We start from the raw sequence: 13,886 nt of genomic DNA, 5'->3' as shown, positions 1-13,886 counted from the left end.
CGTATTGCATTTCATTCTCTTGACTTAAATAATTCTTACTAAATCTAAAATTACTAAAATTTGGTAAAAACTTTTCTTAAAATAAATAATAGATGGTAAGGGTACTATGAAACTTCTCGGTCCCTACATAAATTGCTGTGGAAATTGCTTTATAATTGCAACAACTCTTGACGAAAAATGTCAGCTAAAATTATAAAGCAATTTAATAAATTAACATGGCTGCCAAATAGATATATTAGTATCCTACACCCAGCCAAGGACTAATCCATATGTTATTAATAGAAGCCTCTTTTTCAAATTCAAAACATTAATTTAAAAAATGGTCCTTAAGCTGACTGAACCCAGAGATATAAACCAAGAGCATGGACTCTCGGGGGAGGTGAGAACTGGGTTTGAATCATCTGGGTTCCATCATTATTAAACTGCTCATCTTGAACAACACACTTCTAAGCTCCTCAACCCTCAATTGCCACGCTCCTAATATAGGGGTGATAACATTATGCCTCTCAGAGTCTGGTGAAGGTTAAAAGAGACAAAACTTGTAAATCACTGAGCACAGTACCTGGTACATATAGTAAGCACTCGGTTAACGACAGATGTTATTAAACAATAAGGCTGGTCTAACATATTTTCATAAGAAGATTATAAATGACATCAACTCTAATTAAACTTAAATCTAAACTCCTATAGCTCTGCCTCGTTCCACACCCCTGAGAACCTTAGAATAAAGAACACCACCCAAACCATGTTTACATGAGTGTATTAGCAGACACATATAAATCAAGTCCACATAGTTTTTCTTTCCTTTTTTTTTTTTTCCAATATGACTCCATCCACTCAGCAAATATACAATGGCAATTAGGGTTAACAACATACAATAAGAAATACAAAGAAAAAAGAACATTGGGGGATCAGCTGATGCTGGGAATATGCGGAGAATGTGCTATTTCAAGCATGCCTATTATTGGCTAAATGAGCCAATTATTAATCTTCACTATGTTCTCACCTAGCATCTAGTGTTGGGTTGTTACTCAAGAAATGTTGGAAAATCATTTTTTTAACTTAGCTTGCCCCCCCTAAAAGAATTATATAAATCATAAAAATCATAAAAAGGAGAATCATATATATAAGGCCCAAAGTCTAAAGAGAACTTGAAAGAAAAAAGGGAGAATGCTGGACTTGAGGAGTCATGTTAGAAAGGGGAGGGAAAGGGGGTACAGAAGAAAGAAGACTGGTCTACAGAGAGGATGACGTTTGGGAATTCCCTGGCAGTCCAATGGTTAGGGCTCGGCGCTTTCACTGCAGAGAGCATGGGTTCAATCCCTGGTCAGGGAATTGAGATCCTGCAAGCTGTGCGGCTCGGCTGAAAACAAAACAAAACAAAAAACATATACATACAGGACCTTTAAATAGAGGACCTATGAAGTGCCATGATCACTGCTGGGGCCTTGGGTACCTCAGAAACATCAATACAGGTAATGAGACAACAGAGTCCCAGAAAACACAAGTCAACAACGCTGGTAAGGGGTAGAGCCTGCCAGCCACTCCAGTCTGCCATACCAGAAAGCCCAACACATCTCATGATCTAGCCCCAAGGAGAAGAGACAATGTTTAAATCAGGAATGTCTAAGTCCTTCTCAGGAACTCACTGATGGGATAACTGTCTCCTCCCTTGGTGAGAAGTAAGAAGAGATTCCCACACTAATGGTTTCAATGTTCCCTGAGGGGCACTACAGAAATGAGAAGTGGTGTGCTCCTGGCATTTATGAGATGGTTGTTATCAGAAAACAAAGGATCGTCCTGCTTCCCTCGTGATATTTCCATGCCCCAGCAGACATTGAAGTGGATGAAAATTTGTTAAGAGTTATCAGAGCCCAAACTCTAACTCCAGATCACATCTAAACAAAAAGGTTTTTTTTTTCTAATCCCATTATTTTTTTTTAAGAATTTAAATATATTTTATCATATTTAGCCTCATTTGGTGTTGGGTTTCTTTTTGGCTGCACTGGGTCTTTGTTGCTGTGCACAGGCTTTCTCTAGTTGTGGCAAGCGGGGGCTACTCTTCCTCGTGGTGCATGGGCTTCTCACTGCGGTGGCTTCTCTTGCTGCGGAGCACAGGCTCTAGCAGCATGGGCTTCATTAGCTGTAGCACGTGGGCTCAGTAGTTGTGGCACACGGGCCCTAGAGCACAGGCTCAGTAGTCGCGGCACACGGGCTTAGCTGCTCCGCGGCATGTGGGATCTTCCAGACCAGGGATCGAACCTATGTCCCCTGCATTGCGGGCGGATTCTTAACCACTGTGCCACCACGGAAGTGCTCCCATTATTTTTTTTTTTTTGTGGTACGCGGGCCTCTCACTGTTGTGGCCTCTCCTGCCGCGGAGCACAGGCTCCGGACGTGCAGGCTCAGTGGCCATGGCTCACGGGCCCAGCCGCTCCACGGTATGTGGGATCTTCCCAGACCGGGGCACGAACCCGCGTCCCCTGCATTGGCAGGCGGACTCCCAACCACTGCGCCACCAGGGAAGCCCCCATTATTTTTTAATTTGGCACAAAACTCCTTGCCTAGATTATTGTGTTACTTTCTCAGCTTAAACTCGGTGGAACAGGAAACTAGGTCTGAGCAGTGAAACAGCAAGCAGAGGGGGAAAGTCCTTTGACATAGACAATCTTGTGCTTAAAATGTTTTCTATGTATACTATACTGTGTTCAGCACTAGAAAAAGTACAAAACCAAGTCAAAACCATAAGAATTCATCCCTACCTATGAATCTGCCTTGTTGCCAGAACATCCCCCATCTCATAGGGTCGTTCTAGCAGCGCCACATTTAAAGTTATCTGTTAAAATATATGTATTATGTAGGATAGAGAACCCTATACCATAATATGAACAATTCACTTCTTTATTCTAGTTCTTGGCATCTTAGAGGACAGCCAATGGGACACCAACGTAGAACAAGTAAGACTTGATGGAGAAGGAAGGAAAGGTCAGGTGTAGGCAGTAAGGGTGGATAAGAGGAGTCCCCAGACCACAGACTGGCTGGGGGCACATGGGAGAATACAGTACTGATGGGTTAAAGGGAAGGCGAGAGAAAGAGTTGAGAACTGATGGAGAAGGGATGAGGGACATACACTCTTATTATGGGCAACAAACATTTGCAATTGAATAGAAAACGGGGAGGGTTTAAGAGTCCAACGAGTTTGAGTTTAGACCTTTAATAGTCTGTGTGGCCTCCATGAGGCCAGAGTGAGAGATGACCTATGTACAAGCATCATGGCAGGGTACCTGGTACACAGTAGGAGTCCAAAACCTGGAGAGCTGTTATTATTGTTACTAGTCAGAGTTCTGCAACAAGACTAGGCTTGGTAAAGACTAAAGTGATCCTTTCATATTAGACAGCACTTAACTCTCCTAAGAGGACAAGGGCAATAGCCACAGTGAGAAAGCTTCCAGTGACTTTCATCTGATCAGTCCTGGGGATGCTAATAGAACTGTCTACTTCATGTATGACAACCTGAAGCCTTCCACTCAGGTCAAACACAACCTGAACACAGAGATGCACATTCTACGAAAGAAGCAATGTTCCAAAACCCAGTTCTTTAGCCTGGCCTCTTGCTGACATACTGGTTTAGTTCATATCATGAGCTCTAATTGTAGAATGAGTTGGTTCTAGGCAAGCAGAACTAGAAACAGCTATGGTTAAGAGAAACTAATACATTCAAATAATACCAAAGGTAATTTATGGTCCTGACATCACAGTCACATTCAAAAATAATAAACAACGCCAACTGTTGGTTAGCAAATGCTAACATGCCCATTAGAATATCGCACTTCTACAAATGAAGACCAGGATCACCCATGTTTACTGCATCAGATTTAAATGGTCTTGGAGATCAAACACATTTAATCCCTTTGTAAACTCCTTTAAATCAATGATCAGTGCCTCTTCCACAGATTATAATGATCTTGGTATTAGGGAGAGCCTTGATCAACAACTTGTTAATCTACAGAACAAAACTGACTTATCCTTTCCTCTTTCAGATGACCTCTGCTTGAAAAGAAAGATGCGTTCCATCGCTGTTAAGCCCAGAGAAGGGAGAAGGAACAAGAGGGGTTTGGTTCAATATTCCGGAGCCCCAGGACTCCTGGATTAGCTGTATCTCATTTTGACAGCAGCAGTAGAGTAAATGAAAAGCCCTGTCAGGTAATGCATTTATCTTCATGGGCAAATCAGCCGTTCCAAAGCAAGAATCTCAGATGTTGTCACATCAGCTAGGACAAGAAGTCATAAAGCAGGAAGCCTATCAGTGCAGGAGGTACAGCGATATCTAGACTGTAATTAGGAGCTGTGAATGCGCACTCTAGTTCCAAGCTCACTGGGAGCCTTGATTTTTTTCCTCTGGGTTGGGATTCCCAGCCAAGTAATCAGTTGGTCCTCATCAGCCATTTCAGAGCTCAAAGCTCTGAGCTGCCCTTTATTCTGAGAACTTTATAGTAAGAGCAGCTCTGCTGTTTCTCCCAAATGTTAGGTAATCAAGAGAAAACAATAAAACAAGAAAAACAACAAGTGTCTTTATCCATTTCTTCATCTGATCATTCATTCAACAGATATTTATCCCATGGTCTAGGCACTAAGCTAGGTGTGGGCTAGTCACTGAGGTAGATCCAGTCTCTGACCTCAGAAAACTTAGATTCTAACAGGACAGACAGACACGCAGCAGGCGTGTATGCGGTGGAAGGGGGTCAGAGAGGGCGCTGTGGGAGCAGTGAGGAAGGCAATAGGCCAATCTATGGAGGCCTTTCTGGAGGAAGTGGCCTCTAGGCTAAAGCTTACAAGAAGGCTATGAACTGGTTAGATGGAAAGATGGAGAGATAAGAGGTAATAATTTATACCCAGTTACAAGAAGATACCAGGTGTATTCGAGCAATGGACGAAGTTTGTATGACTAAAGAATTGAGGGGGAGCAGGTTGGGAATATAATCAGAATTTGAGGGGGCAGGAGACAGGAATAGTATCCAGATGATTCTGAGAAATGAGAGAAGTGAGCAACACCAATGACGTTTACATGCATTTCAAATCCATCTATCTTAAGGTGGTTTTTCATGTGTATACAAAAAAAGATCTAATGAAAAATAAGATAAACTGAGATATCCCAAAAGAATCCTGTAGTGATTTTTTTAAAGCTGAATAATCATTAGGCAGTTATTAAAATTCTACTGTACACACCAGTGAAATATATAAAAATCACAGAGAAGATACTTATTTGTAAGATATGGTGCCTTAACTAGCCCCCACCCCCAAGACATAAAACCCCATGATTTTGAACAGCTAAAACTAAAAATTCAGCAATGAGAATGTTTTTTTTCTTTTTTCTTTCACTCTCAGTAGCCCATGGTATACTGCTCTTATCACATGACTGTCGATTATACCCAGTAAAGAGTTAGAGAGAGAACTGATTAAACCCTAACCATGTTGTTTGCTGTGTGATCCTAAGCAAGCTATATACTTCTCTGAGCCTCTGTTTCCTCCAATGGACCCATCTCTTAGGGCTGCTGTCAGTACTTGGTGAGACAATGCTGGAGGTGGTATTTCTGGTTCCATTTTACTGAAGAGTAAAAAAAGACTCAGAGAGGTTACACGACCCACACCAGGCCAGCCAGCTACAGAACAGCCCTCAGATTTCACACCAGGGCTGACTCATTCTGCATCTAGTTCTTTTTATGGCCATAAATTTTTTGGGGTAGTGATTTTCAATGATAATATAATTAAATTTTAACTACGATGACATTTTTCAAACCATGGGAATAATAAATGTTTTTGAACCAAAGCAAAAGAGAAGTGGAGAATAATAATAACTATAGCAAAAATAGCACTGGACGAACACTCTGAGTGGTGAATTGTATGATATATGAATTATATCTCAATAAAGCCAATTCAAAAAAGGAGCACTGTATCGAGAAGTGAGTAATGTCGCATTTAGAACTGGTAAGATCTTGAGGAAGTTACATCTGTTACTTCACTTTCTTACCTGTAAAAGAGGGATGCTATTACCTGCATTTTCTTTGCCAAAGAATTAGGATAAAATGGAATCCTGAACGGCAAAATCCATCACGGTGCCCAGAAGGCACTACTACACTATGATGACATGAAAACAAACTTGAGAACAAACAGGTTTTATTTCTTAATTTCTAATGACATGTGAACCTCCTAAAATGTACAGGAAGTCTACCCCAGCTCGCAAACACCTGTTCATGAGATCATCCCTTCTCAAAAGACTGAAGTCACTGAACTATTGGCAGCAGGAAGTTCTGGAAAATACAGGTTACAGGAGCTCATTTCCCTGTGGCACAGTTACACTACCACTGGGAGGATCCATGCTCCAATCAAGGGCTTTCTAATCCATGAGCACAACAGCCTGGTACAGAGTTCTGCCCTACCAGTCACATGGGCCAAAGAATCAAAATAAACACAAATGTGGCCCCAGTTACCCAAGCCCATAACTGAATCCCAAGTCACCCCTGGTCTACTCATGTTCAAAGACACACATACTGTGCCAGACTCAGAAACAGACCTCTTCCTGAATTTCCTTCCTGTTTTAGGCAGGAAATATAAAATGAAATGTTTCTTGTTTTCTCTTTACTAGGAAGACCCTTTCCTCATTCTCAGTTCCTGATTTACTGGTTTCATAGAAATGAAACATCAATACCAATGGCATTATACAGCAAAGACAAAACACGATTTTCCACTGCTTTAAAAGGCTGAGGTCATTTTTGCCCCAATTCCTACACAGTGGTAAGCTTAAAATCAAGCCATTTAGCTCACAGTCAGGTCCAATAAATCAGTGGCAAAAATAAATGGAAAAGCTTGCCAAAATGTAACCATAGTAACACCACAGATGCGTCAAGAAATGGTGTGCTCATTTGCTTCATTCCCCATTTCTTAAATTGGAATCTGAGTAGGGGAAAAATTACACAGAGAACAATCATGATTCTGCAATTACTGAATTCTGCAAAACTGCATCCAATCTGCTGTACTAGAACTTCAGAGGCAGCAATGGTCAAGCTACAAAAATAGCCCTGGATGGCTTACGAGTCCCAAAGCCCTGGAACTGGGATTTGACAGTTACTTGGTCATACTGTGTCTCCGTTTCCTCACCTGTAAAATGGGTATTAAAAATCCCACCCTCAAAGGAATATTCTAAGAGTAAAACTGGACAGTATATCAGAGATGAGGCAATGACGTAAGGCCCTGATCACCTTTAGCCTTGTTTGTATTGGCTTATCTTCGTGTCTTGGTTTCTTTCTTTATTTCTATAAAAAATAGATAGATAATCCCTGCCTCATTCATGAGACTGACATTAGGAATTTTTATTATTAATCCTAGTGTAAGGAATTATTATTAAGATATTATTAGAATTATAGTTTTCAATTCTAATGATGCAAAATTAAAAGAACTGAGGGCCAGAGATTCACATTAATACATTATCATGTTTTCTCTGTCAAATGCAGCTCTGCCACTCCGCAGAAAGAAGCAACCTTGGGGCACTGAGCCAAGTTACCTGTAGTCAACGTCTTTTCTTCTTGGAGCCTCGGTTTTATTAAAAGTGAAGAGGAAGGCAGGGCTGTTCTAAACTCTGATCGCTAAAGTTTCCCATCTAGACTTCCAGTCTAAGTCCTTGCAGATCCATGGTATGCCTGAAATCAGTTCTGTTCATTATTTTGCAGTAGTGCGAGGAAACAACAGCACTCTAGGACATCACTAGCAAAATATTATTTTTTTAAAGAAAATCTTCATAGCAAACAAATCACAGCCATAAGCAGGGTACCTTGAACTTCAAATTATTCCTCCTTGTTTTTGCTGATTAAAAAAAAATATTTCTAAACACCTGTCAAACTTTGAAGGACTGGGTAATAGGAGAAAAGAAAACTCCCAAGTAATAAAATCAGAATCATTCTTTCTTCTTCTTTTGAATGAAAGCAAATAAGTGTATGTCTTCCCAGAATTCCCACCTCATAATGAGCTGTACAGCAATGTAGTTTGGTAGAGCATGGCAATACCTCATGACCAGTGAGCTGCCAATTCATCTACCCCACAGGCTGATTCCCTCCTCCCTTCTTTCTTTCCTTTCTTCCTTCCATGCCACAAAATCCCTGATTTCATAGTCCCTACATTTTATGTCTTGCTTTCTCAGATTTGGTCTGATCTAATGGGTCTGGGGCTTTGGGTTTTTTAATCTGTGGAAACCATTTCTTCAAAGAAAATCATATGTGAAATCATGATTTATGAATCTGATAAAGGTGGGGAAGAAGAGAGAGTCCACTGAGGCATTCCCTTTGCTGAGAGGCTATCAGAGTCCCATGGATCTCCTCAGAGGTCAGTATGAAGTCCTCTGGCCTGGTCCACCCCATTAATGACAAACATGGTTAACATTTATGAGGCTTACACCACGCCCATGCTGTACACAAATGCTTTGACGAGCATTTGACTTTGACTTCCTAACAGTTCTGTGAAGTTAGTAGGAGTGAGATGTCCTTTTCACGGTTGTGAAAACTGGACCTTACAAAGGATAAATAATTTGCCCAGCATTCTCAAGCCAGAACTTGAAAACCGAGTAATTTACCTGGCACAGAACTGTATGTCCCGTTGTCAATCATGACTTCCTGGACTTACGGAGTCACTACGTGAGCAAACTGCCAAGTGTCCCAGAACCAGCTGTTGAGCTCTTAGTTCTCCCCTCAACTTTTCACCCACCCACCCACCCCGCAGTAAGACGCTCCAAACTGGCTACTTACAAGGCACAGCATGGCGGTAAAGGTTATCTCTTATGGTCTGCTGGAGCTCATGGTCAGGCGACCCTTTCTGGAACCGCTGATTGAGAAAATGTCGCAGGTCCTTGTTCAGCTTTCCTCCTACAGGAAATACATAAAACAGAATGCATCAACCATTGGGCTTCCTAGAGACTGAGCAGCCTGAGAGCTGTGTGAGGGAAAGCCACGCAAAGCCATTCTAGTCCGCCACCCTCAGTCATCAAGAAGGCTTACTTTAGGTTTTCCTCTGCAGGGGAAAAAGCAAGCAAGAATGTAATAAAGATAAAACAGCATCGAAACAGCATTAATTTGGAGGTCCCAGTTCACATAACACTAGGAGGCTCAAATAACAAAGAATTGAAATGAGGCTATTACATTTAAAATATGTGTCGTAGACACTTGCAGACACTATTAGATGGAGTGGATGGCTGAAACCTTAAAGAGGGCAATCTAGCAATAGCTAACAAATTACAAAATGTTCTTTGACCAGGGACCCAACTGGAATAAATTTACCCTATATATTTGCAAAAGTCTGCCCAAATCTCTAGTATTGTTTACTGCAGCATTTTTATAACAGAAAATAAACACCAAAAACCTGGAAACAACCACCAGGGATCAACTAAGTAAAGCACAGTTCATCCACATAACTACTCTGTGAAAGCTACATCTTCATGTGCTTGTACTGCAGGAAAACGTGGAATTGTACCTACTACCTGACCACTTTTGTGTGAGAAGAACAAAGAAAAGGAGAGAGCATGTATTAATGGAAGGAATCATCAGAAAGTTTTAACAATCGTTTCCTTTAGGGAGAAGGACTTGAGTTTGGGAAATAAAGGAGGAGACATCATTCTTCATTACACAGACAGATACAGATATATATATGTTACTTTTCTGTGTTGATTTATAAACACTAAACACATAATTTTTTCAAATTTTGTTGCTGTTTAAGCAGTAGTTACCTGGGCTGGTCTATGTGTTTATTTCTTTTTAACTCTCTACAGTTAACAGAACAAAACAAAAGCTAAAAAAAAGTATATTGTTACAAAAGTGTATCATAGAACGGAGAAGGTAACCAAACTTTTTTTTAAAATTATAAACACAAATTATAGTCTACAGGATCAGCAGAAGGCTTATAGATCAACCTCGCTAATATTCATTCTTAATGGAGAAAACTGCTTCAGTGACAACTAAAAATAACAAGGCTAAGATTGTCCTTCCATTTTTTGACAAGATAAAAATTAGGTAAGAGCATTTCTAGCATTAGAGAAACAATGCGGCAAGGCAGTATCCATGTGAACCACAAAACTCACATCTTCAGATGACAATTTTCCCATGGTCAAAAAGAGCAAGTCATGGGGATGACAGCCATGGTTCAGAAGATGCTATGACCTATGTAGGGGAGGAAACTACTGATCTTTATTTTAGTATCGTGTTCAAAACCAGATTCCCTGCTTTAACTGATCATTTTAGAATAGACTAATGAAACCCAATTTGACTCTTTTATTTGAGTTGTAGTACATGTAAGGCTTCAAGTGGCCAAAATAAAAATTCATAGGTCAATCTCAGGTCGTTCAATAAACATTTAATTAGTCATCAAATATTTCTTAAATGAAGAAGACACACACAAACCCCACTTCCCTCCCCTCCTTAAAATGGGCACAAGGTTTGAATAGACAGTTCATAAAAAAAAATATATATATATGATTGTCCATTAAGCACATGAAAAGATATCCAATTTCACTAGTTATCAGAAAAGGGCAAATTAACACCACAATGAGATCCCAGCACCTACCTGCCAGAATGGCAACATCAAAATCAAGCGAGAGCAAGCCTGTGAAACAACAGGAACTCTTTTTATACTGCTAGTGGGTGTATAAAACGTTTCATTCCCTTGGGAAAACAATTTGACAGTATCTTATAGAGTTAAACCTTCACTAACCAAATGACCCAACAATTCCACTATTGTTTATGCAAGAGAAATGAAAACAAGTACACATGCGCAGACGCGCATGTGAACGCACAACTTATAGATGAATCATCACAGCAACTTTATTCATTATATAATAGCCCTAAATTGGAAACAACCCAACGTCCATCAACAGATGAATGGATAAGCAAACTGTACTATATTCAAATAGGATGCAGCACAAAAATTGAAAAGAACAAACCACTAACACATACAGTAATACGGATGAATCTCAAACACATAATGCTGAGCAAAAGAAGCTAGACACAAAAGAGAACATACTGTATGATTCCATTTATATATACAGCTTCAGAACAGGCTAAACTATAGTGATAGAAAGCAGTCCAGCAGTTACCTGGGGCTGAGGGTAGGCAGAGACTAACACACAAGGGAATAAGATCTATGGAGTGCATCTATGTCAGTTTCCTGGCTTTGCAACTGTACTGTAGTTATGTAAGAATGTTACCACTGGAAGAAAGAGGGTGAAGGGTACACAGGAAGTCTGAACTATTTTTTTACAACTTCCTGAGAGTCAACAGTGATTTCAAGAAAAAAATTCTTTGAAAGGAGGAATCACAAGGAAACTTGGGAGGCTGGGTGATTCCAATACAGTAAATATCAATTGTGGTAGTAATAACACAGGGTTATACATTTATCAAAACTTATGGAACTGTAACTGTAATGCACAGACATTCAAGTGGCACATATGTTCCTCATGGCCAGGAGTTTAATGACTGTGTTATCCCCTCTCATTGATTGTGGGGAGCACCTATGATTTGCTTTTCATCAATAGAATTATGTAAAGATGATGGGATATATGAGATTATATATATGTGATTACATACACTTGTTTTCCAGTTGCTTGGTTTAAAGAAACCTGCTGTGAATCTTATAGCTACAAGAAAACATATTTAAGATGCTCCAAATTCTTCTTAAGTAAAGAAATGTAAAATAGTGACAGCCTCAAATGACTCCATATTCAAAACGTCATTCTTCTTTCACCACAACACTCAAAAAAGTTCAATGAGCATTACATTTGGGGTTCTTAATGATGGGATTCCAGTGCATTATTGAACATGTGCATAAATGGCTATAAAATTCACTAAGCCTGTGAAATGTGACTGCAAGCAAATTCCAACTTTGTTTCATCTGGAAAATCAACTTTAGCCAATTTCTAAATTGACAATAATAATGGATTTTGAAGTATGTATTCTAAGAGTCTAGCAAGGACTATTTCTTTTGCCAAGTAGTTAACTCCTGTCTCAGCTTGTGGAAGCCAGTAGTAGCATGTGTATCAGTTGTATTTGATTTATTCTATTTTGTTGTTTTTTTAGTAACAGCATATATCCTGGTACATAGTTTTTCTATGATTTTCAGAAACTTTCAAGAGAGTTGGGAAAAAAAACAATTTACGGAACTGTATATATAAATGTGTGCATTTTATAGTATGTAAATTACACTTCATAAAATCAATTTCAAAAGTTAAAACTATACATTATTATTGAATGACTCTGTGGTAGGCACTGCTGTAAATGCTTAGTTTTCAACTGCTGTAAATGCTTAGTTTTCAACTTCCCATTAGAGAAACAAACTGTAAGAAGAGTGGAGTAAATCTTGGTGGTTAAAACAGACAGGCCCAGGTGTAAATCCTGGTTCTACTATTTATTAGCCATTGTACTATTTATTAGCCGGTGAACCCAAGTGCCTTGCTTAATCTCTGAACCTCACTTTTCTCATCTGTAAAAACAGAGCTCTGATGTAACAGTAGTTCTGCTACAAGCCTGTTGTGAGGATTAAATGAGATTCAGACACTGCTTAGCAAAGAGAAAGCACTTATTGAAAGATGGAGATTACCCCTAGAGTGGACAACAGTTGAAGCAGTGGAGAAAGAGCTGAGATGAGTCCAAAGATGGACTGTTACTCTTTTTAAAAATGCAGATAAACATAAAACCTATTGACTTACATGGCCAGAAACAAAATACAGGCACAGGGAAATTTGGATTAAAGGATACTTCTAGAGTTTCTGGAAGGGGATAAAACTCTACTTGCGCTAAAATTGTCTGGACACGTGTAAACGGGTTACCATTTAGTGCATGTTTAATATATTCCTGGCACTGTGCTGGAATTGTAGTTCAGAAAATAAAACCAACTGGTCAATCACTGATAGGTGACAGTCACACCTGCCAACTCTACTTCTAGGTCTAAGGCACTCTTGAATTTGACCACAAGGACAAAAGTATTTACCAGCAAAATCTCCATTGCCTAGAACCTAGGATATATATTCCCCTTAGGAGACCAGAGCTCTAGATAATAAAAACACACTAACAGTTATCATCTGAACTGTGAGTAGTGAAGACGTTATGGGATCCAAACGTACTGCCGCCTAAGACAAAAGCATTCCCAAATCTCAGGATTCAGTATATTTTTATCCCATACAGGTCCTTATGAGTGAGACACAAAATTCCGAAGAAGACTCAGGATACACTCCCTCTTTATCCCACACAGATCCTTACTGATCATATTCAGTACCTCTCAAGGTGAACCAGGGGCACATAGATTGGAAGCATTCTTAAGACATAGGCCCTCTTTGTTTACACTTGAGCTTTACATTCAAACTAGCCACACTAGCTAAAGTTTATGATCATCAAACTAAAACTCCTCTTTACTGTGGATGTGCAAAAGGGCAGGGTTAACTATGCTGCCGGTTAACATTTACTCTGTGTTCCGGGACATTTGGAAGCGAAAAGCCTCAACCTTCTCATTACATTAAAAATACTGTACTTTTTGGCATCTAATCTCCAATTAATTGCCAATTATTAAGGGGACATGTCTATAAATCTTCTCCTAATTGTCAAGGGCAGTGAGCCAATGAAGTAATAAATTGCTAGAGAAAGAGTTTGCCATAGCATCTTCACTCACTATGAAATTCAAGATTTCTTTTGCAAATGGAAAAGAGAACACAGATCAGTAATGTGTGGAATTTTTTCCAAGAAAAGGGTTCAGAGCTTACTTTAAGACAATTTTATCATTTAAATAAGAAAAAGGGGGGCTTAGACCCTATCCTGGATTAGCCATTATTTCATATTTTCATATGTATATACCTAGAATTCTGT

At 39.6% G+C, this 13,886-nt stretch overlaps 1 protein-coding gene across 3 annotated transcripts in view; it reads right to left on the bottom strand.

Annotated features, from left to right (window-relative positions):
* Positions 1 to 13,886, bottom strand: part of MAGI1 (membrane associated guanylate kinase, WW and PDZ domain containing 1) — a 617,596-nt gene that overhangs the window by 241,319 nt on the left and 362,391 nt on the right. For all 3 annotated transcript variants that reach the window (XM_065886130.1, XM_065886131.1, XM_065886132.1), the window contains exon 2: positions 8,793 to 8,909. In XM_065886130.1, the coding sequence (XP_065742202.1) occupies positions 8,793 to 8,909 (117 nt within the window). The remainder of the gene's footprint in view (positions 1 to 8,792; positions 8,910 to 13,886) is intronic.

The sequence above is a fragment of the Phocoena phocoena genome, chromosome 10 (assembly GCF_963924675.1).
Source record: "Phocoena phocoena chromosome 10, mPhoPho1.1, whole genome shotgun sequence".
NCBI lineage: Eukaryota > Metazoa > Chordata > Mammalia > Artiodactyla > Phocoenidae > Phocoena > Phocoena phocoena.
Note: the sequence above shows the minus strand (reverse complement) of the source record. Positions and strands in the feature narration are given on the sequence as shown.